General features: G+C 46.7%; 1 protein-coding gene, 1 long non-coding RNA gene and 1 other non-coding gene across 3 annotated transcripts; 1 reads left to right on the top strand and 2 right to left on the bottom strand.

Moving 5' to 3' along the window:
* Positions 1 to 2,394: 2,394 nt before the first annotated feature.
* Trnah-gug (transfer RNA histidin (anticodon GUG)) lies at positions 2,395 to 2,466 on the bottom strand. The gene has a single exon. It is a non-coding gene; the product is annotated as a tRNA-His (tRNA).
* A 1,553-nt stretch (positions 2,467 to 4,019) lies between these two features.
* LOC119452979 (polycomb group protein Pc) lies at positions 4,020 to 21,461 on the bottom strand. Its single transcript, XM_037714944.2, has 5 exons — positions 21,297 to 21,461; positions 21,121 to 21,164; positions 20,744 to 20,809; positions 19,764 to 19,821; positions 4,020 to 7,436 (listed from the first exon to the last, which is right to left on the bottom strand). The coding sequence occupies exons 1-5, from the start codon at positions 21,444 to 21,446 to the stop codon at positions 5,919 to 5,921; spliced, it is 1,836 nt and encodes a 611-aa protein (XP_037570872.1). The 5' UTR covers positions 21,447 to 21,461; the 3' UTR covers positions 4,020 to 5,918.
* LOC125945550 (uncharacterized) lies at positions 14,659 to 17,273 on the top strand. Its single transcript, XR_007466979.1, has 2 exons — positions 14,659 to 15,658; positions 15,710 to 17,273. It is a non-coding gene; the product is annotated as an uncharacterized LOC125945550 (long non-coding RNA).
* Positions 21,462 to 23,373: the final 1,912 nt, after the last annotated feature.

Raw genomic sequence — 23,373 nt, 5'->3', positions numbered from 1 at the left:
AACGCATGTCCCTTGTAGCGCTGTGTGTCTGTGTCTGGTCCCTGTCGTGTTGCGCTGCTCCGTGTCTATTATGTGCCTCTTTAAGCCCCATCATAATTATTATTTTAAAGCTGGACGATGTACAGTAGACAGATAGCACGGCTTGGTCGATAACTGGCAGGTTCTCTACCAATGAGGGGTGATCAAGCCTCCCCTGCGCCGGCCACCTCCTCACTCTTACCTTTAATGGTCACGTGAGAAGCGCCCGCACGAGATATTCCACGACCAAGCGCATTTGTCGAGCGACGACTTGATCAAACGCCGAGAAGATAGAAAAGAGAGAGAGAGAGGCCCATGCCTGGAACTCTCGAGAAGGGCGACAAGAGGGTCGTCTGCTGCTACACAACCGCGCCGGTGGGAAATGTCATCGTCTGCTATATATATGTTAACCCGTCTGCTCCCCGGCGGCGGTCGTGTGGTGAGGGCACCGGTTCAAGGACATCGGCGAAGGGGATCCAACCCCCCCCCCCCTCTCTCTCTCTCAGCGCTGCCATAGCTGTTAATGCATTTCTTCCTCCTCCATCTCGCACCGCCACACAATGACTATTATCGTGCGGCAGGCGCCTTTCCCAGGAAATGCTACGGGCGACGAGGGATGGGAGGGGGGCCCGTCGATCGCTCTTGGCGTGCCTCCTTTACACAGAGAGCCTGCGCTCCTCCTCGATTCTCGAACATTTCGCAAGTCGCGCTCAGCAAAGCAGAACGGCAGAATTGGTGTAATGTCCGTGCATGCAGCACCAAACATTCAGCGTTTTGTTGCAACGAAGTTTGCTTAATGTCTTCGCAAAAGTTGGTAGGGATGGCATGGCGACCGTTTTGGTGCCAATTCAAACTTCTGTAAAAGACACGTAAAGTATTCTTTCAAAACCCCGTTTTTGTTCATTTTGAGAAAAATTGCTTTTGTTTTTTTAATCGATGAAACGAAGGCCAAGCTTCCATTTCTCAAATTTCGCGCTGCCGCTCGTACGTCAGTGTGATGCACTGATCTATACTATGCCTCCTATAGTAGAGATCAGTGGTGTGACGCCACGAACCTTAAAAAGAAAAAAAAAAAAAGGAAAAAAAAATATCCTCATATTCAAGCTTTGTTGACGCCGAACATATTCTAAAAACTGACCAGATAGAGTTTTCGGTTCCTTTAGAATACAATATGGCGCTTCTCCACCGAAAAACGCCCAAGTAGACCACAAGATATCGCTGTAATATCGCTGTCAAAATCCATGATGTCACGGCGAGCTGGTGTGAGAACTTGAGTGTGGCGTACGTCACCACCTTTCTTTTGTTTATGCCTCTTTCCGGCCTCCCGTGTCCCCCCTATAGCTCACAGTAAGAGGGAGAAAGAAACGAAAAGCAGACAGAAACGTTACTATAAATGCTAAATACATTGACAAATGTTTCGCCAAAAAATAATGCATACGTTGTAACTCGTGAGTGAAAAGGTTAGAGCGAGTTTTTCAGTCTGGTAACAATAATAAATTCAAGAAACAACTTCAGCCGTTCTTTGGCATTCAAACATTGTCACGTCATGCTTCGCTAGAGAGAGAGAGAGAGAGAGAGAGAAAAAAAAGAAAAAAACCTGGGGTTTTAAAGGGACACTAAAGGTAAATACTAAGCCGATGTGGACTGTTTAAATACCATTCCAGAAACCTTGAAACGCTTGTTTCGTGCAAAGACAAAGAAAATGCTTAGTTTAAGGGAAAATTGCATCTGAAGGGTTCGAATACCTTTATGGCACAGGTGAAGGCGTTGACCGCGATCGTCTCACCAGCTACAACGATCTTACCAAATCATTCTACCTTTCTCGAAGAACCTTCCCTCCACCTAATCACAAGCTATGCAGAGTCCAGGCGGCTATACCTTACGCCTACTACAAACAAACTCGCACCCGTCACTTTCTCGATATCACAAGATTTACCCCGACATGTACACTACCAACATTAGTAAGATATGTAAGACACAAGTAGCATCGCTTCCGCACATGCTGTGGGAATGCCAGGTACGTCCAATATAAGAATGTTAATACCAAGACCCTCTCGTCGAGATGGCGCGCCGCCCTGCGCAGCTCCCACCTCGACGATCAGCTATGGGCCATCCAGCAAGGCGGCGAAGAGGCAAGACCTCGACGTCCCCACGTGGGAGGCCTAGGCCGGGCCATGCAAATTGCTGGTTTTCAATAAAGTTTGTTCCTCCTCCTCCTAAATGCTACGAATTTCTTCATTCCAATCGATTCAGTGAACGCGACTTCGGTAAACTGAGACATTCCATGCTCAAAAACAAACAAAATGCTTTTATTGTGTATGTTTAAGAGCATAAATATATTTCTTATATAAAAAAAAAGGTGAAAAAAAAAAAAAGTGCCGTGACCAGGATTCGAACCTGGGTTATTGCGGCCACAACGCAAGGTACTAACCACTATACGATCACGGCTACCCGACCGGGCGAGTGGCACCGTGAATAGCAGCAATATAAAGGTTAACACCCAACTGATCACTACTTGGGTACTAATTATTTATAATGAGGTCATTTTATCAATATATTAACACATATACACCACATCAGTGGTATGGACGGAAGCAGCCACGTCCGCACTTGCCTTGCCAACTTCGCGCCATTCGCGCGCAACAGCATGTAGGGCATGCGCCGCGTAGCTCTCGAATCGGCGCTTGAAGGCTTTCAGTGGTCCCATAGAGTTTCATATTACTATATATTTATTTAGAAACTCTATGAGTGGTCCCGTGCATGGAGCACGCAAATAAACGAGGCGGAAAGCATTACATCACAAGAGCCAGCCTTCGCAAGCCAACTCTCCGTGAAGCTAGGGTGGCTAGCCACCCTAGAAAAGCCATCCTCTGTGCCTTTTCTCTCTAAACAAGTCAGCCACGTGACTTCACGCTCGCTGGATTCGGCCGCGCGCTTGGTTTCCGATAGATTTAAAGCGACGCGCACTTGTTCGATTGCTTTGCCAACCGTTGTGTGCGTATTTTCTTCCAATATGCTTGTGCAGCGCACGCGCGGTGTCAAGATTCTAGGGACCACAATCACGTGCTAGGCTGACTTTTCGTGGCTTCCACTTCCTTACGCATGCTCCCCCGCACTTCCGTCTACGATCGCGCGACTGTGAAGCTCGGGAAGCATGCATAGAAAAGGAGAATTCGCTTTTCTTCGCAACCAATGGCACCAAATTTGACTAGGTTTGTTGCATTTAAAAGAAAAGTTAAAATTTGGTCACTGTTGGTTTTGAATTTTTATTTAGGTCGTCAATTATTTATTAAAAATTGGCAAAAATCGCAAATTTTCAGAAAACGAAACTGTCAAGTTGCAACTCTACTCAGCAGTGAAAAATGATATCACAATTATGCGAATTGCATCTAATTGTATATCTGAAGCGGACAAAATTGATATATTACACACGAATCTAAAAAAAAAACTAAAGTAATATGGAAATGCCACTTTTGCAGAACCCTCGTACACAACGTAACAAATTCACGCAAGATATAAATTGACATATCCAATTTGCTTGCTTTGAATGATCTAATGGATGCCGTTTACAGAACCGCGATATCTGTTCTCGATGCAGAGCTATTAATTTGTAATCTTCGTGCTTCTTTTTCGAACTTCTGTAAAAAATTTAAAAACTCGAGGCCCCAAATCGAAATTCCGCTTCCTATAGTTACTGAAATTTTACTCCCTCTCTCAAATACAACATATTTCATTAACATCGGTCCAGAGGTTACCTCAGAAAAGCGTTGTACGTGTATTCGAATGGGCCGCGGCGAAGTTGCGGTCGAGCTAAAGCTGTTACCACGACCGCCGTGTCTCGCTTCAGTACCTTTAGCCTGGCGGCGCAGAACAGCATGCCTTCGCTAGCTTCAAACGCACCAAACCGAAGCGCAGCACTTACCAGTGACTTCTTGAAACGGTTGTCATTCTTCCTTCAGATAGCGTGAGGCCCCGATGAATGGATACGGGTACACCACAAGCACGTCTATGTACACTTTTATTCACAGAAATTCAATATTTATTCTTTTGTACCATGGCATGTCCTTTGAACCGAACATAAAGCGGAAAAAAAAAAAAAAAAAAAAAAAAAAAAAAACACTCCGTGATTCTGTACAGAAGGCCATGTCGGCCGTGCTCACATTGAAAGCAGACGAAATAGACACAAAACGTGCATAGCTGCAAGCATGAAGCACTACCTGTGACACTGACATCAACTTAGTTTGTATGACTCATTGCATTACAATCAACAAGAGGTAATGATGTACCCAATCAGCTGAAAAGTTAACATTTAAGCGTGATCAAAACTCATTTGCATGCAACTTTCCCAATTCGATCTAACCACGATGGTGACAAGGCAGGGACTGATCACTTAATTTTCGGACACCATAAGCTGTCATGGCACAACGAACGTCGCCAAGCTGTGTAGTGCTTGACGGGCAAGCAACTCAAGGCACTCAAGATATCTCAGCAATCCGATATTGCATATATTGGTGTTCTTGAACCAGGGATACGCCATGTTTGACTTCAGGAAACAGGTACTCTTCATGGTCTTCAGAAGACAACACAAAACAAAACAAGAACCAACAGAATATATTAGGCTAGCCCACTAATCTATCAACAGCCCTCCAGTAGTATTTACTAAACTCTGCACTAACTACTGCAACCAAACGGAAAGCACCATAAATGGGGGGAGGGGGAATGGCCAAAAACGGAGTATGCATGCATGCCACAGTTACCTCTACCGCACCCTTTCCCAAGCAGTTGATCGCAGTGTAGTTAATAACCGAGACATATCCTTACATAATTTACAGAGAACATATGCCCTCTCTTTGGACTTTGAGACGTTGCGGCAGGTGGCTGAAGCCCCTACAGTGTGTGTGCAATTTAAGTGCTCAACCAGCACTGGTAGTGAAAAAGCTCGCATCGAGAGTGCAGTACCAGACCTGTACACATAGGGAGAGCAGCAAATTCTGTTCAGTTTCATTCAAAGTATGGCCAAATATCTACCGCCTTGGCCAAAGTCTGACAGAAATTGACTTCTACTGTTTACAGCAAAGCAGATATCTCGGCTGCCCAATGTCCGACAGTGGGTCGTTATGATTGATCATACGAAATACTGAGGAGAAAGACTGAAGCAAGAGCAATTTGTGTGCCTTGAATGAAAAGAAACAAACGACAACTTCAGGTGAAAAAAATGCAAATGTTAATTTTTAGGCACTCCTGCATGGTTTGGAAACTACAGTGTGTGCAAATACTATTTAATGACTGGAGTGATAAGTCGTGTGCTACAAGAGCACTTTAACAAACTGCATGTTACCACATAGGGGAAAACAAGCAGATACCGACAGACTACACTAACATAATGAACATTGCAGTTGACTAATTGTAGCAGGAAATGTTGCATGCGCCAATTTAAGAAGTGTCAAGATGTCCTCTAGAGCAAAATGCAGTCTTGAAGGGTTTTCAAGCATTGAAAATCGGACAGGGCAAAAGTTTTGCTGTCTAGCTGGGTAACCAGCCTGTTTTGCCGCCAATGGTCAGCGAACGTACACACATGCACCAAGACAAAAGCCGCTCACATCCAAGAAGGCAGATACTCTCTCTGGCATTAAAGATGGCAAAGCATTGGATGCACCTCAACTACAGAAACTTGCAAACCTGCAGGACTATATTGTCTCGACACCTGTCTGGCATTTCTCACCCTTGCACTGTACAAACTGTGACTCGCACCAAGCGGCAACAAACCACTGCCATCTTCACTCACTTTGTGTCTTTGATCACCCTCTTAGATTTGCTTTTTATTGTACAAGCTGTCGTGCCTACCTCTTGACACCCACTCTCAATCGAGCAGCAACAACAGCACCAAAATCGCACGCATCTCACTTTATGTCCTTGGGCGCCTGCTCATTGCTCCGATCGCGGAAAAACCCCGCCTGTGTCCGACACTCGCGCACAGTCACCGTGACCAGGTTGGCCGTCACATCCGTGATGAGGACTTGATCCACAACTGGGCTCTGCTTCTGCCAGAAATCTGGGATGATGGCAAGTTGGCTGTACTCCGGCTCGGCTACAGCTGGCTCAGCGTTGGCTTCCTTGGGTGGCAGCAGCATTGGAGGAGACGCAGCCTGGCCATTGTGACTGTGCATCGGCTTTCCTTGTGAGACGGCTGACACTGCTGGTTTGCAGACATTCTCGCGGTCGCTGCCTGGCTGAGGTGGTGCGCTGTCGCGGCCGTTGAGAATGGGAGTTGCTGACGGCACCGGCTGCTGAGGTGCCACAATGCCTGTGGCAGGAACAGGGTGTGTGGGAAGAGGGGCGGGGGAGCTGACGGGTACGGCAGTGGGGTTGGGGGTAGGACCGGCAGAGTTGGCGGAATTCGAATTTGTCGCGACCTGATGAGATGGTGAACTGCTTGGGGGAGCCAGATGGGGAATAGGAGGTCGCGCGATTCGTGCAACTGTTGCCGGTCCGAGCTGCCCGGTACCCAAGCGGGCGGCTACGGGGGGCACTGCAAGGTGTGAGGCAGGGGGGCGTGTGTGATGAATCTGCGGTGGTGTCACGTTGAGAGTGACGCGCGGAGTGATGGGCTTGAAGGCTATCGGTGGCCGCAGAGGTGCCCTCGCCGGTGACGAGCCATTCATGAATGGTGACGCCGCTGTAGAGACGGGAGGGGGTTTGCCAGCAGTGCTGATTGCAGGCACATCCACCGGTCTAGACAACCTAGGCATCTTGGTGGGCGGTTGCTGGGCCACAGCTGTGACCTGAATGTGTGGACTAGATGACGTGTGCGTTGGCTTCACATCTAACTTGCGTTTGGTTGTGGTGTCTGGCTTCTTTGAAGCTTCTAACACTGGAGGGGAAGAAGGACCTGCCTCAGCCTGGTTTGGCTTCGATGTGGGGGACAACGTTGCCGGTTCAGAGCTCTTTTCAGACGGCGACTGACTGGGGGTCACATCCGCATTGGCTGCATTCAATGGTTTGGCCTTTTCTTCCTGTTCTTTATGGCTCTTGGCACTCTGAAGTGTTTTTGGTGGGCTGACTGTTGTGGCAGCAGGCTTGGGCTTTCCCGTTGGCTCCTTAGCCTCGGCTGGCTGCGGCTTCGGTGTTGTAGCAGTTGTCTGGTGAGTTGCCGGCTGCTGCTGTGGCGAAGTCACAGACTGCGATGTGGACACCGAAAGCCGCGACGCAGCTGTCACTGTGGAGCTGTCTTTATCTTCAGTTGCTGCTGCACCTGGTGACAATACAGGTGGGGGACTATGCGGTGGAGACACCGCAGAGTTTGTCTCCGTGCTTGAGCTGTTGCCGTGGGGCGTTGCGGGTGCATCGTTGGAGGTATCGTCCTCGCTCTTGGCCTTGCTGGAGTCATGCCGGAAATCCTGCTGTGGTTCGCTGGTGCTCTGCGAGGAAAGTCGGGAAAAGCCGCAAGATTAGGAGAGGCTGAAAATGTAATCCAATGCATTTACACGAGTGCTCAATTAAGCAGCATAAAGACCTCCCGAGGCATCAGCATAATGCCCCTCTGGACTGTTTAGTTCAGCAGCATGCTTTCGATGCAGTCTGGAGAGGGGGTGCTCTCTTCGTTGAACCAGAACAAAATACCTTAACGTGAACTGAATATAGTCTACAGGCAACACATGGCAGTTGCTCAACCTTAAAGGAGTCCGAACCACCCCTCTATTATTAATAGTGACATTCACCCCACGGGTGTAGATGAAATTCTAACGCTATTCAGACAGCACGGTATGGGCCTCAACTTCACTTTTGAACTCCCTAAAAATCATCAACTACAATTTCTCGACCTACGATTAACCATTGATGAAAGTCATATGTACTGGAAGTATGATCCCAGATCAGTCAAGCCCATTTTGAATTACAGTTTTGGTCATTCTAAGATTGTGAAGAGAGCTATAACGAAGACTGTCTTAAATGCTGCACTGAAGAAGTCGTGTATACATATGACCAAGGCTGCCTTTGATGATCAAGTTACTCGTTTAAAAGACTCTGGTTACCCAAATGTGCTCATTTCTTGTGTGTGAAAGTATGCTTCTTGGCGTCAAAAACATAACAAAGGCAGAAAAACTAAGTCAGATGAAAAAAGAAAAAACGCGGTAGTTCCTTATGTGCACAAAATGGCGCATGGGCTAAAGAACGTCGGTTCTAGGTACGGTATTGATGTTTGGTTTTCCGCGAAACATAAGATAGGGCGCATATGTCCAATTATTGACAATATGCTCAAAGATAAGCAGGCAAAAGGGAAATGCACTGTTAAACATGTGAAGAGCTACATCAAATGTGTTAAGCACGGTGTGTACGCAATACCGCTATCTTGTGGTAATGAGTATGTGGGCCAAACAAAACGCTGTGTAAACGTACGACTTAGGGAGCATGAGCTCTCTCTTCAAGGGGTTGAACCACGTCATCTTCCGGTACATTGTAACTCATGCGGGTGTCACCCCCTTTTTGACAAGACTTCTATCATCTTTAAACACACTAACCAGTTGACAAGAGAAATCGCTGAGGCATACAATATAACGATTAGGGGCAAGGAATGCATCAGTGAACCGTCGATCGCTCTTCATGACAAGGAGTTTCATCACTTCTGCAACTTTTCATTATGCCTAGTTTGTCGCCACGGACTTGATGTATCACTGTGTCTTGCGCAAGTCATGGTTCTTTGAATTCTTTGTATATATATTAGACGATCCTTCAATAAAATATCAGTTGAAAGTCAGCGCCGTGTTTTTTACTTCCTTTACTTCCTTTTGTCCGTGTCTTGTTTGCGCTGTTATGATCCTTACGATGCACTCCTCGAGCTAGGTGAAAAAACATTCCGCGGATAGCATATGCAGCTATGAATATCTCAGTCAAATCTTGTACTCCTGCGAGCATGCATGGGGCTCGCTAGTGGAGCGGGAAGCCGCCTTTTTCTCAACTACTCTCTCTTTAACAGTAGCCTTCTCCTGACCCTTTTCAAACTGCCAAATTTCATATAGTAGATTCCTCTACAGGGATGCTTGGCGAACAGCTGACATCAATCAAGAAGAAAAAGCCGATTATTGTCTGCTGATGCTTGGCCGCGCCTGCCCATGTAGGTATGAAACTTTGGCCTTGCTGCTTATCAAGGTGTTGTAGCCGCTGGCTCTAGCTAATTTCGATTAGCCTGGAACACTCAACTAGCCTCGACCTACACGAAACATAAGCCCAGACCACACGTACGCTATGCCTGCCACGCCTCATGATGAACAGCGGTCAGCACCTACAAGGGAAGCGCCAGTGTTTGCTTACTCCTGGCTAGACAGGCTTTGTACTGAGCTAGACGAAGTGTGCAATTTAGATTTGCCTAGTGTTCGTGCAGGACACAGCCGGTTCGCACTATGTAGCACGGCCAAGCTGCAGCACGCGAGCGCGCACTCTAACCATGTTGCGCACTTACAATTACACGTAGCTGCTTAGCGTAAATATCGCAGCTGCCACGGAGTGCTGTGACAAGCCCAAGCGCCATGACGCCGTAGGCGGGGTATCGCCACCGGCACTCCTTCGGAATGGAGGACATTGATGGCGAATGGCAAAGGTAAATACTGCACTCAAAGTATCTGTGCTCGTACTAGGCGTTTTTGACTGGCGTGGCCGGCAGGATATAGGCTTTCAGGGGGGGCAAGGGACCTTTTGTTGCCACTGGGGGCGTTGACATTTGCCCCCGCCCCTCTTCTCTACACCCTACCCATCTTCCTGCACACCAGCATAGGCCATTCACTACAATTGATTTGTATAGCTCATTTGTAGCACAGCTCATTTTCTACCTCATTTGTTCAATGTTGGTCTCATTCGTTTGAAATACAAAGTTATCTTTAAAATATTGAGTGTCAAAACAGTAACGTGCAAATGTGTCCTCATAGGTCGGCAATAAGTGGTTACTCATTAATATTTTATAGGGCTATATACTAAACTCATGTCTACTGGCACTTACCAACGCTCCTAGTCATACTCAAAACTCATTTGCATTCATACTCCCTTTCATTTACACTTACCGGCAACCACAAATGCTCATACTTGTGTGCATACAAACTGGAGTCACAGACTTTCGTTGATATTAACTGGCACTCCCTCCTCTTCATAAACACGCCCATTCAAACACACTAACACTCATCATACCCATGTCGAGTCACACCTTTTGTCACTCACTATCCCATGCCTATGAAATCAGTGAGGAGCAAGTAGGAGTCATGGTGTTCAGGAGTTAATATGCGAACCTATGCGTTTCCTACTGCTGTGCAGATGGCTGGACCTTGGGTCAACCTGCACACAAACCTTTTTTCCCGTCGAGTCGCTATAATTTCTTTAAAAAATACAAAATAAAGGCTAAGTAATTCATTGTAAGCCATGAACCTGATTATTAGCAGAGTGCTTTGGAACTGATTCAGCACAGACAATAGCAGTTCACTGCTGAATGGCACTAGACAGTTTATTTGATCTGGCTAATGACGGCATGTTCCATATGCCTTTGCAGGATGAGATAGTTAATTCAGCTTATACGCTAACTTGCGCAGCGCAGCTGTAAGCAAATCTAAGGAGCAATATTGATAACGCTGTTTTAGTGAATTGTGTATTTAGAATAGAACTGCACCTCTTACTGTAATAGCAAGCTTAGTTTGCCAGAAAATATACAAGAATGAAAGCCCAGTGGCACCACCACATTGAAGTTCCTGAACCTGCTCAAGTGCAGTCAACTGCTTAATGGTAAACAAAAGGACTGCATTAAATTCTCCAAAACAACTTCAGCTTAAGTTCCTGGAAACATTCCCTCAGTCTAAACAGCCTAATACACGAGAAAATACTTTTGCATACATGATGTCACACTGACATACCAGTGCAAAGATTTTGATGCCAAGTTCAAGAAATAACAGTTTGACTCACATTTTTTAAAGATATAGTAATCAACTCTTTTTGCTAAACCAGTGAACATAAGGTCTATAAAGAATACTTCACCAGTCTAAACTAATTTCGTGACACTGTAGTGTTTCTTTAAAGCGGCCCTGCAAGTTCTTTTTTTAAGGCTACCATTTTCACTCTAGACCTTTTGTTATGTCGAAGAACGAACAGCAAAAAGAATTATGACAATGCACACAAACTCGTGTTAATGTCGCAGAAATTTCAAAATAGATGCAAAATTAGGGTACTCTTCAATTTAAAATTCTCACGACTCTGTATGCTACATTTCACTCTCCCATGATGTCGCGTGGTGCCCAATAGCCACAGAGCACCAATGTTACATAAAGGATGCTGATGTACCATGGTTGCCAAGTCTGCTCAGCTGGTTGATGGCATTCCCATGACCTCTGCTATCAGGCTGTGTGCCGTCCGATCTCGGAGGCCATGGCATCAAGTTTAAGGACGGTTAATGTTCACCGACTATTGGGAGCAAGTTCTAAAAATTGGCAGGGAGACAATGAATAAAAACGAAAAGGTAGAACCAATCGGAGGATGACTACTAAAGCCAAGCAAATGCTGAGATATGCTGCTGCGGACACTTCTCTATTGGTTAATGCTATGGGACATGCGGGTTGTGCATAATTCGGCAGAATAGGCCGATGCTCTTACACACTTACCATTATTTTCGCAGGCTATGTACTCACTCGGGTTCATAGTCACGTCATTCACCCTCACGACATACTCCTGCCCACTAGCACTCACCAATACCCTACCCATGCACACTAAAAATCACCATCAGACTTTTGCTCATACTCTCATTAAGGACAAACCTGGGCCTCGAGCAAAGTCTTTATTGCTACTAGAGGAATCAAATTTACAGGTTAATTTATTGTGCTAGTAGCAAATATGAAACTAGCTTTTTGTACATCACGAAGAAAATATTTTATAAATTTCTTTCAGTTGAAAGATTTTGGGCCAACTGGCAAAATATTTCTACAGTAAGCAAGCTATGTGATGTACTCCTGAATACTCAAAGAGAACAATAAACACTGACAATAATAAACAAAGTATGCGTAACACATACACTCCGCTCTAACACATAGCCAAAACTAGCAGCTAATTAAGCTGTTCTTCTAGCCAGTCTAAACCCCGACACTTTTAACAGTCTGACAACTCTAGCCTCTCTGGTTGCGTCGCTGCTTGAGTGGAATGTTCTCATATTTTTGACGCCGACTCATCTGGATTCCTCGTCCAAGTCATGTCCCTTCCGGGGTCGCTACTCCCCAAGATCCTGCCAGGATTTATTTCCAGCCCAGTCACTGATACTCGGGAGTTGCAGCACGTGCGCTTGAGGTGCGTGTGCCCGAGCCGCGACCGAGACAAAAACGGGGATGAGCTGTCATTGTCGGTTCCGGAGGATGTGACGCTGGCATTCCGAGACGTGGCAATCGACCCCGGCGACGTTTGAGCAAGGCTTCTCGGACTTGCTGCAGCCTCCCACTGTAGTCCCGGGCACCCCAGCAGCAACCCCCCTTCGAAGACAGGCCAACGACGTCACACAAGGCAGTCCCCGGGGCATCTCGTCGGCACTTGAGCAAGGCACCGGACGGAAGGAGCGGCCGAACACGTCGCTAGGCCCCGAGCACCCGCTGCTCCTGTCGCCAGTACGGTGCTGCTGAGCAAACCTTCCTTGACCAAAGCCCCACCGACAATGACAGCTCATCGCTGTTTTTGTCTCGATCACGGCACGGGTCACGCGCCTCAAGCGCACGTGCTGCAACCCGCCGGTCTTCGCTGCCACGTCATCGACGGCGACCGGGACACAGGCGTCTACCAAGGCGACAACATTTTCAGGATCGTCGGGAGTAGCAACCCCGGAAAAGACGTGACACGACTTGGATCAGGAATCCACATGAGTGGGCGTCAAAAACGTGAGAACACTCCACTTAAGTAGTGACGCAGCCAGAGAGGCTAGAGTTTTCAGCTTGTTAGGAGTGTCGGGGTCAAGACTGGCTAGAAGGACAGCTTAATTAGCTGTTAGTTTTGGCTGTGTTAAAGCGGAGTGTATGTGTTACACATACTTTGTTTATTATTGTCAGTTTATTTTTCTGGGAACTCTTTCGTCTATCTCCTAAACATCCGCACCCCTAAGATCTATGACAGCATTTCTGGCAGGAAAGCAAGCCAGTAAAGAAGGTCTCTCACATGAAACCAATATGGCATGGCTCTGATAACTGACTTTGGTATGGTAAAATGGTTCATTCTCAGCACTTTCATGGGCAGAACTGAGTACTTCGTAGGATAAAAACAGTGTTTTGTCCTCAACTATATGTTTTAAGCTAGCCCCCCCCCCCCCTCGAAAATGCACCACAATATTTATGTTAAGAATAACAGAAATGAAACATTGATTTTTGTGATGTGTAGTGTTTAGTGGTGCAAGGGCAAGAAAAATCGTCTTTAGTGATATTTGTCTCCAAGACCCAGGTCCCCCTTAAAGGCAAATACCAAGTCAAGCTAAAGTGATGGATTAGTGCTCGAGTATCTCTAAGGCGTCAATATTAACGCGAAGAGAGCCCTAGTAATCGAGAAATCGAGGCAAATGCAGGAAACCATTAGAGACTCCCCCAGGACATTCAGGTACTTGGCCGATGACGAAGGCACTCAATTAAATTCTGTCACTAATACCCAGCCATTAGTTATAAAAACATCATTGTATGCTACTTCACCAGTTCTATTTCATTCTTAAGCCAAAAAAGAACTCATTGAGATTACACCGCTGACAACGATGCGGGCGGTTGAAAGATTTTGTTTTCGCTGACTCTGCGCCGCCTGTGCTTTTGCGTTTCAGTAGTTCCGTTATCACATAATGCTGCGCAGGTATTGCTGGTTATGCAGAAGACAAACATAATGTTCAATAGCCTGGCAAGGGAACAAGAATTCAGGATCGCCAGTCAGCCTCTGAGTCTGTAAAGGAATACATTTATCTAGGTCAATTACTCACAGGAGACCCTGATCATGGGAAAGAAATTTACAGAATAAAATTGAGTAGGAGTGCATACTGCAGGCATTGCCAAATTCTGACTGGGAGCTTACCACTGTCGTTGAAAAGAAAAGTGTACAATCATTGCATTCTACCGGTGCTAACATATGGGGCAGAAACTTGGAGGTTAACAAAGAAGCTCGAGAACAAGTTAAGGACTGCACAAAGAGCGATGGAACGAAAAATGTTCGGCCTAATGTTAAGAGACGGGAAGAGAGCGGTGTGGGTCAGAGAGCAAACGGGGGTAGCCGATATTCTAGTTGACATTAAGAGGAAAAAATTGAGTTGGGCAGGCCATGCAATACGTCGGATTGATAACTGGTGGACCATTAGAGTTACAGAATGGATACCAAGAGAAGGGAAGCGCAGTCGAGGACGGCAGAAAACTAGGTGGGGTGATGAAGTTAGGAAATTTGCAGGCACAAGTTGGAATTGGCGAGTGCAAGACAGGTAATTGGAGATCGCAGGGAGAGGCCTTCATCCTGCAGTGGACATATAGGCTGATGATGACCACTAGGATCAGCCCCACATTGCGAACCACGTCGGCAAGGACGCATACCATGCACTGGTATCAAGATCAGCCCACCAAGTCTCTGATCATAATCTCTGGAATCAGCCCCATTACTCAGCCAGACAGCTGTGCACACAAAGTGAAGGGGAATGGCACAAAGCTGTGTTTTAAAAGCACACAGATTACAACTCCAACTTAGCAATAAAATCTATGTAACAATTCTGTAATGAATACATTGGGACACTGTGAGAAGCCAGAGAAACAATTTGGGTGGGACTTTTGCAAATCTTTCTGGTGTTTTACGTGGCAAAACCAGTTCTGATTATGAGGCACGCCGTAGTGGAGGGCTCCGGATTAATTTTGACCACTTGGGGTTTCAGTGTCACTGATGCACCGGTACATTCTCCACTCTCTCCAGTCGGATGCCCACAGTAACTGAAGTTCTAGCTACCGAGAGCTTCAAGGTAGCTGAAGCCATCTGATGTTTATGTCTAGAAGCATATTTTCTCATCTCTCCGAGTTTGTGTTAGTGTGTCCTTTGTGGGCATGGTTGCGATGCACAGAGCATGCATGTGCCGATCAGAGGGGTGGCTGCTGGGCTTTGTGCACTGCTAACATGCCGATTCAGCATTCAAACATTTATGCCATAGTACAAGGACCACTCTAGCATGTTTCTGCCATCTGTCGCACGTTTATATTATTTTGTTGTTTTTGACGCTGAGACGGTAGTGCAATAGACCTCTCCCTGTTTATGAACAGCGTGACGCCACTGCGGAGGCCCTTCCCCTGTGCCACGCCTCCGAAGCGGGCGCTGGTTGGCAGAAAACGTTCGTGCAACCTGTTCTCTCTGCGTAAGAGTGCTGCGTGTATATCAACTGCCACAATCGTAAGTCCGGCATATTGCGATTTTTTTTGAAGTGACAGTATTTACGATCTGTGCTTAGGAAGTATAATTGTCCCCGTTTCACCTTTACAACAATGTAGCGTTGTTGCAGCGTACATGGTTCCCGTAAGTCAGCGTTGTGGTGATTTCGTAAGTGTAAACATCCACAAAAATGTATTACTCCTCGAAAACGAACATTTTATCACAGATGACCCACATTCTCGCGGTGGCAAAGTGATACTTTGCTAAATGACTGGTCTTGTAGCACAAATTTGTATTGCACTGTTGTGAATTGCACCGATATGAGCCCCATTTACACTGTAGCTTTAAATATAAAGTGTAGACCGCTTATAACGTAAGTCGCCGGAGTCGCGAATATCCGCACTATAACCAAAGCAACAATTTTCAAGGCCCGCACATATGTAAAACATGTACACCGAGCTGCCACGCGTATGTGACAGTCGAGGAATGCGGCTTGAACATCTGCATTCAATTTACAGTCGAATCTCATTAATTCGAACCAAATCACGTGGCGGCACCTCCGACCGGCATTGCTCCGGCACCGCCATAGAGTAAAAGCTTAGGAGAAACCCCTCAATGTCGCGCGTGAACAAAAAAAGAAACCGCGGCGGAAATTTCACTCTCTCAAATGGCAAGGTTGCCGATTCAGCGTTGCGCCGGAACATGTGTATATGTGCCGATGTGGCTCAGCCACATTACCGTAGCCACGTGTAGAAAATGGCAGTGAACCCCTCTTTCTCCTTTATGCTTCCTCTACTTTCTAGTCACGTGTTGACGTTGCACCCTGCGGCTACGGCGCAGAGGGAAGCAGCGGCGTTGTCCCAGGCCGGCAAACACCCACTTCCCTATTCCCTATAACAGTAGGAAACGAAACTTCGGGGAGCTGGCGCCGGGCTGGCTGGAGCAGCGGCGCCTGCACGGCGGCAGGCGCGCACGGTGACAGTCAAAAGTGAGGGAGCTACGAGGGAGGGTGAGAGGAGCCACCGAAGCAGCGGAGTTGCTGAGGCAAAATCCGCTTCGCTGCTGCCCTCCTCCCTCACATTCCACGGTCTCCCCGTGCGCCCTTCCCCGTGCCGTTATCGTGAAGCGAGCGTTGGCCGGCGTTGGCAGTTTCGTGGCCCTCGCTCGCTATGCGCGCCGTGATATTTCACGACTTGCGCTCAAGATTCTGGTTTCAGTCTCACTGGCTGTTCGTTCGCACCATGTGCCCTTCTCCTCCACTTCGTCTCTCTTTCTTCCCCGAGCACTCCTTGGGGCGCTCGTTTGCCGTCTCCACTGACTTCCGTACTCCCAGGCAGCCGCACTGTAACCGGTATTTCGTTTCCCGCAACTGCACTATAAGCGATATGTGTATACATGGAGTGCTATGGGAAAATTAACGTGAGTCTGAAAAGACTCCCGTAAAAAGCGGTTACGTTATAAGTGGTCTATACTGTACAACATGAACTTCGTCTACAACTACAGGGTGGTTCAGTGGAGCCATACTAAGTAGCGGCGCCTAAACTTAGATGAGGGAAAAATGCAGAAAAACTTATTACCCTTCATTAGGAGCATGGTAAGGTAGTGGACAAAATTAATCCAGAGCCTTTCGTTACACTGTCCTCCATAAGCCACTGTGCAGCTTAGGGATGTTAAACACCATAATTTAATTTTAATAATAAGTCTCGGTCATGTGAATGTACACTGAAAAATCTAACATAAATACATAATCCGTTGCACGCTAATTTCGCTGTGTCTGCTGCCTCCTTTGCTGCTCTCAACTTTACAAGACCCAACTTTTGCATGTTTATGTGCATCATCTCGGCATAAAATCCGTGCCATGAAGGTGAGTACACCAAAACAAAAGAAAATTCCATTTTACTGACGACCCGCGAGATGTGCGTTCAATCGCGATAATTTCAGTGGTTCGCCTTTTGGGCATTTCCCGTGGTTAAATGTATACACGCAGCTTCGGCAGCGGTCAAAACATCGTAGGAGCTCCCCCCCATTTGTAGTCATACCTCTAAGTTGATAAATTATGCTCCAAATGAAGGGTTTTTTTTTTCATTTTTTTTTCTGCGCACAGCGCGTATGGCCCCGAAATAAATGCGCTCACTAATAATCGCGTCTCATTCATTCTCACCTGTTAAATAATTATGGGTCCTGAAATGCACGCAACACGCACCCAGTCTCGTAAGCGAGATGTATTGCTAATCGCCTAGTACACTACGTGCACGCACGCACGCACGCACACCCACACACAATGTGGTCCATTTCCCTATGCAAAGGTCAGCCAATATCGTCGCTGTTCTCGCCGCACACTTTACCACAACAAACGTGGCACACCCCCCATCCGTGGAAAAGCCGGTATTCTTCAATGCACAATCCATCGCAGACCACCACCACGTGGTTCACGTTCGCAAGTAAAAAAGGCCCAGCGTCGCCACATGCCGTCATTCTTCAACACACATTACTGCTAACCTGGCTGGCAAGAGAATTGTGGAGGCTCACGTAAAAATTAAAAATAAATAAAAACGCGTCCATGTGCCGCCCACCTACACTAACTACTGCACGACTGCACCATGCAGAAAGCCGGCGGTGGCTGTTTTTTGCCAACCACGGTCGCCGCACACGTGCCGGTGCTGTGTGACATACCCCAGGTGAGGTCTATTGTGGGAGCGTGTGCGTGAGAACGAAACTAGGTGGGAGATAGAAAACAAAGATAGGAATGTGGGGACAATACTAAGAGTCCATTTGCCATTGTCCATGTCATGTTTAACATTTCTGAATAACCGAAAATAAACAATTGTTTTATAATATTAAAAAAAAAACTGGCACTGAAAGGGCCAAACACTATTTACATCTTATAAACACAAGTGACAGTGCTAAGTGTTATATTGAATAACGAGAAACATAAAATGAGATATTTCTGCACAATATCAGTGATATCAATGCAGAGGTAAGAATGTTTTAAATAGTTTTATAAAATGCCCATGATGTATGTGTCATGCGATCCGATCCTCCAACTCTGGTATGGCAGAACGCAGGGACAGAATTTTGCTTGCCGAGGCTAGATGGGGGTTAGTGAAGAGAGTATGTTGGCGGTGCCGCTCGCCTCCTGACCCCCCCCATCATGGGTCCGTGGCACTGATATATTTCTATTTCTGCTACTAAGGAACCAATTCGAAAATGTCTTGCGGTAGCATGCTCCCTAGAAGGAACGTAACAACTTCAACATATAATCAAAATTTGCTATGTAGCCTGGTGAGGGGCCCTTTAAAAAAATGCAACCTCGAAAGATGGGATATTTTTTACGAAGTGGCTCAGTCAACAACAGCATGGCAAGGTAAAGCTTCAAGGAAACTGGCTACATCGTCAGGTGAACCAAGATTCAACACAAGCCAGTAAAGTAAATACTTGCAGCATTTGGGGGCGATTGCTGGGACTGAGCATAAACACTCGTTTAACCCCAATGGTAAGGCCGACGTTAACTGCAAAATAACTGAAAGGAGGGCAGGTTGTTGGAGATTCATAGCCGTGCAAGTCCCGTCTTTTTTTTGTTTGTGTTACGTTGCACTGCAGAGGCATAGCTAGAAATCCAATATGTTCAGCTGTAAAGAGCTGTACACATAGGAGGTTGTCATCGGCATGAGGCACAGTGCTGTCATCCTCATGACAAGTACCACACATGGATCCAGGGGGTCCTGACCCTTAAAATCAGTGTGTGCAGCACTAGCGTACAGCATGTGACAAACTCGTGAAGTCCTTCCCAGCTGTTACTATAATTTTGCTCAGGAGAGACAAGAAATGCTTAAAGATTATTGAAGGGAACCCCCCACCATGTAAAGAATTCATCTTAAATCACCATCTCAACGTCTTTGCATACCTACCAAATTATTGGTGGGTATGCTAAATTTATACATACGTACACTATGATATCAAAACATTGCATGAATAAGCCATTTCAAGAAACCCTGTGCAATCACAATTGCCTGCTGCACATGCAGTGGACCGCAGTCATTTGGAAGTATATGAACGATTCAGACACGTATAATTAATGAAACAGCACAAATGGCTAGAGAAGTTGCATGTGTTGGTGGCTCTATCTGACAAGCAAAACAGATTGTTGGAAGGTAGCTGGGGATTGTGTTTTCAAAGGGTTGTGGGAAAAAAAAAGTACTCATGGAGTGTTTTGATATTTTGTACAAACACATAAATTTTCATAACCACCTAGCCCAGTTAGACACTTTGCCAAGTTCAACTCACGCCATATGGTTGTGAAACAAAGTTCATTATGGCAATGCAAACACTAAACACAAACAAGCAAGGGAGACGTCAAACTAGGAACTCAAGGTACTCACATGACTTCGTTCCTTCTTGGACCTTTGGCCTCGTTTGCCCGATCCAGAATCTCTCTGGCTGCAAGTTAAAAAATAAAAAAGTGCTGGTGAGTGACGGTGTGTAATTACAAATCGCGCCGACACACTTGCGGATAGCAGTGACTCACTATACTAAACGTCGAGATCGAAGCCGCATGTTGCCGACGATGTCACCCGCGACACAAGAAAAACCCGAATCGATGCTGAGACGTTACCACGTGGTAATGTTCAACAACACTAGAGCACAAGACGTTACTCCGCAAAACAATTCTCGGGTGACGGGCAAAGACGGCTCCGGGAAAAGTTGGGTCGACGTATCGATTCTGCCCGATGCTGCACACGACTAGAGGGCGAACAAGTAAGTCAACACAAGAAGATGGCCGGGGTTCGTCAACTGGTGGGACGTGTCACGTGCATCCCTCATTATCTCCTTCGCAGTATTCAGGGATGTCACTTCCCTAAACACCCCGGGTGGCGCTGCGAGCTCTTGAGACATAACACGGCCTGTTTGGGGTCAAGAAATTACCACAACAGGCACGTTGTGTTTGTTGCTAATGCTACAGAGGCACATAAAGTAATACCTCGTTCGGGCATACAAACGGGCAGGAGATTACGAAAAAGAAATCGCGGTAAGTACAGCGTGCGGCAGCGTATTTCAGGTAGCGAGTGGCACGGGCAGCCGCCATATTGAGAGAGACGGTAAAGGCGCGCGCGCGCGCGCGCGCAGCAGACGTATCCTGGAAAAGCGAACAAGTAAAGGAAGGGGGGGGGGGGGGGGGAGGAAAAAAAAAAAAGTGCGTGGAAAGAACCACGAGAGAAAGAAGGCAGGCGCGAGGAAGAGAACCGGTCCTGCGGGCTCAGAGGGGGAGGAGGCGAGAGTCGACCCCGCGCTGCAGAAGCGCACCGAACAACCCCGAGATGCCCTCGCCACATTCGCCAATGAAATATCCTCGCTCTCTTACCTGCTCTCGAAGGCTTCCAGCAACCGACCGTCCAAAATGTTTTCCTCCGGCTCCCAGGTGTTGTACCTGCGGCGAGAACGGCCAAGATGTCAGACCAACGGCGAAATAAAGGCGCCTGGCGGTCGAAAACCACCAAATTAAACGTGCCAGCTTTACAGGCAACGCCCGATGCGGCCCCGAACATAAGCAGGAAGGGAGGGAAAGTTGAGGGGAGGGGGGGGACTGCAGCCGTCACAACGACGCGAGAAAAACATGGTGGCGCCGCGCGCCGAGTAACTTCGGCTGCAACACGCAGTGCAACGAAAACTAACATCGCGCCGACAACACACAGTAGCAACGCGCACGGGAACGCATGGTAATGGCGCGTTCACACTTACTTGTGACTCCAGCCGCGCCATTTCACCAAATACTCGACACGGCCCTGCAAGAAAACGAGCAAGATGCGAGATCAGTCACACGGACGCGGCGGCCCCCCGTCACTTTGCCCGCAGTAACGCACTAAGGCCGAGTCGCGATGCAATGTGCCTGCCGTCGCCTCGGTAACAGTGCGTACCTTGCGAATTCGCTTCTTCTGTATGCACTCGGCGGCGAAAACGCGCTCGCCGACCGAGGAGAGCTCCATAACGTCGCTGTCGTACTCCGAAGGCGGTGTGCGACGTAGTCTCCGTCGCTCCCGGCTTGGCTTTGTGGATGGCTCGCGCATCCCGGCAGGCACCGCGCTCGTCTTGATGACGTCACCGGTGACGCAAGGAGAGCAAGAGCAAGCAAGAGATAGAGCGATGAAGAAAGATGCGGGACGTGTGCTGCCATCGAGCGGCGCTAGGAAAAACCATTGCTGACAACAAACAAAACTGTTTTCACGTCGGCTGCTTTCTACTTTTTACAAAACGCACTGCTCTCGATGCGTAGTACGAATGAATGGAGTGGCAGTGGCATTTCGCTTTTTAACGCAGGTACTTTCAATGCAAAAACGTTGCGGCCGAAACAAAACGGGGGTGTACACGGCGTAAACAAGGGGAGCTCGTCGGTTGTAGCTCTCTCAGGTTTCGCTGGAGCCGCGGTTCGATATAATGTGCTCGAAAGTTCTCGAACTATCCGGAAGCTTAGGGAGCCGCTTTTCGATGTGTTGCGCTAAGTCGCGCGTTGTCGGAGAACGGCGCACTCGCATCAACATGCCATACGCAAGCTCGTCGCATTCGTACGATGATTGCAAGAATGCAATGTCGAGCTAGCTAGTTCCACGTAGTGATATTTTTCGGCGCAAAGACACAACCAAACAGACAAGGCGGAACTCTGACTACCAGCTCATGTTTATTGTTGGGTTCTGCACAATTTATGTAAGCCTCAATGAGAGAAGGTGTTGGTCAGCGCTTTTTTTACGCTTGTCTGTTCGTTGTCTCGTCTTTGCGTTGAAAAATAGCACCTCGTACTATGTTATTACACGAACGGCGTTATAGCTATAGTCTAGTAAGCGAAGCAACTTTTTTAACCCCCTCCTTGTTTTGTCGTCCTTTTTATCTCAAATGGCGTCTTCACTTTTCTAGCTTTATTTTACTTTTCCCATTCGCGTAATCTTTATTTGCGTTGCGTTATTTGAACTTTATAGGAAACGCGTAACGAGCGTTACGATTAAATATCCAGATGCAATATGTCTCTACGAGGAAATAATTGCGCGAACAAATCCAGCAACGAGTTACGAACATTCTCCTGTGCTTATGAATCGTACACATTGAAGTGGTTAGCGATAAAGAATTAAGACTTTCGGCAGTGTAGAAGAACAAATTTCCTGAAAATATTCGACACATCTGTGTCTCACTACTGATTCCACCATTTCTAGTAGCTATCTCGAAAGACCGAGAAAACCGGAGCGGACATTGTTCACTCCTGCTGCGCGCTCCCATTCAAACCGAACGTTGGCTTTTAGTTTTCCTGATATGTCACGTGCACATCAACAGCTTGAATTAAAAAAAAAAAAAAAAAAAAAAAAACACATCTGTCCACACATTTTCTCGCACGTTCATTTGTTACGACACTGTTTATTTGTCTGCTCGTCTCTTTTTTTTTCTTTATCGCTGGAACTTTCACTTATAGGAAACACCAATTTCATCATTTTTTTTTGTCAAAGAAAGCAATACATAATTATGCATTTACACATACTTTCAAACTTGCATGCCTACATGTTGTGCGGTCATCCACATTTTGGCTGACAGTGTCATGTCATGTTTAAATTTTTTTTTAAAATTGCGAGGGACTCAATCCGCATCAGCCAATCCGGGGGGCATTCTTGATCTTTAATTACGTCGAGGAATTCGGAAACACCCTCCCGGAAAAGTAGTCGTGCAGGCCTTCGGTCAAGCTCACCAAAAAAAAAAAAAAAAAAAATCTTGTCATTCAAGCTCGCCACAAACAGCGGAGGCCCATTTGCATAATGAGGTCCAAAGGCAGTCCGTCCTCATTTTCTACAGTTAAAAAAGTAAAAGATGGTATTGTCTACTTGTATTTGGTTACTTATATTCGTTTATTTGTACCTTAAATTGCATTGCTTCTATTTTTGTATTACGTGCTTATTTGCTTTGAAAGTGTTTATATATGTAACCACTCCTAAATAAAGAAAAAAATGTAGCGAGGGG

Source organism: Dermacentor silvarum, chromosome 5 (genome assembly GCF_013339745.2).
Source record: "Dermacentor silvarum isolate Dsil-2018 chromosome 5, BIME_Dsil_1.4, whole genome shotgun sequence".
Classification (NCBI taxonomy): Eukaryota; Metazoa; Arthropoda; class Arachnida; order Ixodida; family Ixodidae; genus Dermacentor; species Dermacentor silvarum.
The sequence above is the reverse complement of the archived record's forward strand: the minus strand, read 5'-3'. Positions and strand labels throughout refer to the sequence as shown.

Coding starts and splice junctions, on each gene's coding strand:
- LOC119452979 (XM_037714944.2), bottom strand. CDS start 21,446: ATGCGCGAGCCATCCACAAAGCCAAGCCGGGAGCGACGGAGACTACGT. Junction 19,822..20,743: donor CTGGAAGCCTTCGAGAGCAG/GTAAGAGAGCGA, acceptor TTTAACTTGCAG/CCAGAGAGATTCTGGATCGG. Junction 7,437..19,763: donor CCAAGAAGGAACGAAGTCAT/GTGAGTACCTTG, acceptor CTTTCCTCGCAG/AGCACCAGCGAACCACAGCA.